General features: G+C 46.9%; 1 protein-coding gene across 1 annotated transcript in view; it reads left to right on the top strand.

Annotated features, from left to right (window-relative positions):
- LRPAP1 (LDL receptor related protein associated protein 1) overlaps positions 1-1553 on the top strand; it is a 13700-nt gene extending 12147 nt beyond the window's left edge. Inside the window, exon 8 of the mRNA XM_015825824.2 lies at positions 735-1553. Within this exon, the coding sequence (XP_015681310.1) occupies positions 735-800 (66 nt within the window). The 3' untranslated portion in view covers positions 801-1553. The remainder of the gene's footprint in view (positions 1-734) is intronic.
- The last annotated feature ends 1447 nt before the right edge of the window (positions 1554-3000 follow it).

Raw genomic sequence — 3000 nt, 5'->3', positions numbered from 1 at the left:
CCCACAGAGAGGGCCTCCTTAGAGTGCCGTCGGCCAGACAATGCCGGCTGGCGACCCCCAGGGGGAGAGCCTTCTCTGTGGCAGCTCCTGCCCTCTGGAATGACCTACCCCCCCGACCTACGTACAGTTGCGGACCTGCGCCTTTTTCGCCGAGCCCTGAAGGCCCATCTATTCCGTGCGGCCGGCCTGGCGTAGTTTGGATTATGTTTCAGTGGGGGGTTTTGTATGGGTGTGTTTTTAGAACAGGCCTATTATTCAATTTGATTTTAAAACAGAAATTATTTATTTATTCGTGGTTTTTAGTATTGCCTGTTCACCGCCCTGAGTCCCGCAAGGGAGATAGGGCGGTATATAAATTTAATTAATAATAATAATAATAATAATAATAATAATAATAATAATAATAATAATAATAAAAATAATAATGCCCTCGTGGTTGGGATTTATACAGTTAAAAAATGCCCAGTTTAAAAGCAAGAAAAGGAAGTTTTATGTTTTTACTTAGAAACTAAAAACTGAGTGTGGACCTTAATGAAAAATCTGTTTTATTTTCTACTTTATAAATTCATGTCCTGTAGTTTTAAAATCCTGGAGCCAGACATGTTACACCTTTTTTAAAAAGTGAAACAGCAGAGTTGTTTGAAATTTGTTTGTAAACTAAACAAATTAAGTTAAATTATGACTAAAAGGTCAAAATCTATTTAGGATGAATAAAATCTATTTTGTCCTTCCAGGTCAAGAAACACTTGCAAGATTTGTCCAGCCGAATTTCTAGAGGCCTTCAGCACAATGAACTCTGAAGCTTTCTCTGCTCTCTGCACACTGGTCGTAATTCAGTCCTGAAATGTATATATTACTTGACGTTCTGCTGCAGATCTTCACTGACAATTTGGATTTTTTTTTCCTGGTAAAGTTTAAATCCCGATGCCACCCTGGAGGTACTCGCAGTGCCCTGAATGCTTGTGATGTGGGCTTAAGAGCTCCATGAAAGAGAAGCTTCCGGAGGCAAAATCCTGTTCAAGGCAAAGATTCCCTGCCGATGGCTGGAATGGACGTTCGTGGCAGGTCCGGTGTTCTTGTTCCAGGGTTCACCTCCTGTGCTAATAAAAATGCGGCCCTCTTAGGAAACCCCTGCTGGGCTCGTCTCCACCTGAGCTGGAAGCCTCTGTCCTCCAGGCTCCATCAGTTTGTTCCTTGGGCTGCCCTGACTTTCCGACATCCGTTGCTTTAAAGCCGAAAGGGGCAGTGACCTCTGCTCAGCCAGCCAGCAGTGTGGGGTCCCTGGGGCCTCTTGGTCGGATTGCGACAGCCCCAAGCAAAGGGAAATGGGGCCACTCAGAACGTCAGCTGGTCATCTACTTGGTCAATTTGGGAGGGGGCTGTAAGCAGGAAGGGGGGCTCCATGCTGGAGGGAGGCCGAGGAATGGACAGTAGGCTTTTTAGGGATTTGAATAGCTTCACCGTGGTTTTGGTTGACCTGTGGTCGAGGGTCCAAAAACAAGTTCAGATGAGGGAATGCTTGTGATGGTTGCATAAATGTATCCCTGCCACACCCTGTGCTGTTTTGTGTTGATTTTCTGTTCTTGGGAGGCCGTAATGTAAGAGAGAGAGGGAGAAGACTGGGCATGTGGGATCGTAAAAGTTATGTTGGGTCCCCGTTTTCTGTCATTCTCTTGGTCTATATCCTCGGGAGTGGGGTGGGGAGGGAGAGGTTATTCTCCAGTAATTCCTTTCAGCAGACTTTTCCAAAAGGTCATCTGTCATCTAGATCAGAGGCCCCCAATCTTTTGGGCACCAGGGGCCAGTTCCGTGGAGAAAGGTTTTTCCGCGGACCAGAGGGTGCGTGGTTTTGTGTGCTGCCTGCATCCCACGGATGGGGCTTTGCTTGTTTGTGCGGACCGGTTGCTGGCATGCCATGGCCCAGTACTGGTCCACAGACTGGGGGGTTGGGGACCCCTAGTCTAGATGTACATGGCCTGAGCAGGTTGGTGTATCTGCAGCTCCTGACAGGCGGTGTTGCTTGGAGAATAAGCAAATCCTGGCCTTAGCAGCTAAACAGGAAGGGAAGTGCAAGGGGGGGGGGATTCGAGATAATTCATGGGCTATCAGACCCCAAAGACAAACAGTGATACTGGCTATTTTGGCCAAATTGTAGCCCTGAAGGGCAGGGCTGGTCCTTGGTTAAAGACGGCCCCTTCCTGTCAGCTGGAGGTCATTCGGAAGGGGTCGCAGGGCCGGCCTAATTACAAGTCCCCTTTCCCTCTGGTATTTATTGAAGACGGCTTGGCCCAGGTCACAGCTGCGGAGCTTCAGATGGATCCCAAGTGTCGCCATACCTTCTATTTTTAAATCCCTTCTGCTGGAGGCTTCAACCACGATGTAAAAAAGATGTTGAGACCCTAGAAAGAGTACAGAGAAGAGCAACAAAGATGATTAGGGGACTGGAGGCTAAAACATAGGAGGAACGGTTGCTGGAATTGGGTATGTCTAGTTTAACGAAGAGAAGGACGAGGGGGGACATGATAGCGTTCCAGTATCTCGGGCTGCCCCAAAGAAGAGGGAGTCAAGCTATTTTCCAAGGCGCCTGAAGGCAGGACAAGGAGCAACGGGTGGAAGCTAACCAAAGAGAGAAGCAACCTAGAATTAAGGAGAAACTTCCTGACGGTTAGAACAATTAACCAGTGGAACAACCTGCCTCCAGAAGCGGTGAATGCGCCAACACTTGATTTGATTTTGATTTTGATTTTATTTGATTTTGATTTTATTAAATTTATACCCCACCCTTCTCCCGGAGGACTCAAGGCGGCTTACAGCCAGTTTAAAACAATAGTACAGTACAATACAAAATTTAAAAAGATTTAAAAATAACTATTCAGATTTGGCTGCTCCTACTAAAAATTTAATTTAAAACCCCTTTAAAATACCCCTAGGCCAGTCCTGCCTGCTGAAATAACCAGGTCTTAAGGGCGCGGCGGAAGGAGGGGAGATCCGGGATCACCC

Source organism: Protobothrops mucrosquamatus, unplaced genomic scaffold, assembly GCF_001527695.2.
Source record: "Protobothrops mucrosquamatus isolate PMUCROS unplaced genomic scaffold, P.Mucros_1.0 scaffold2823, whole genome shotgun sequence".
NCBI classification, from domain to species: Eukaryota; Metazoa; Chordata; class Lepidosauria; order Squamata; family Viperidae; genus Protobothrops; species Protobothrops mucrosquamatus.
Note: the sequence above shows the minus strand (reverse complement) of the source record. Positions and strands in the feature narration are given on the sequence as shown.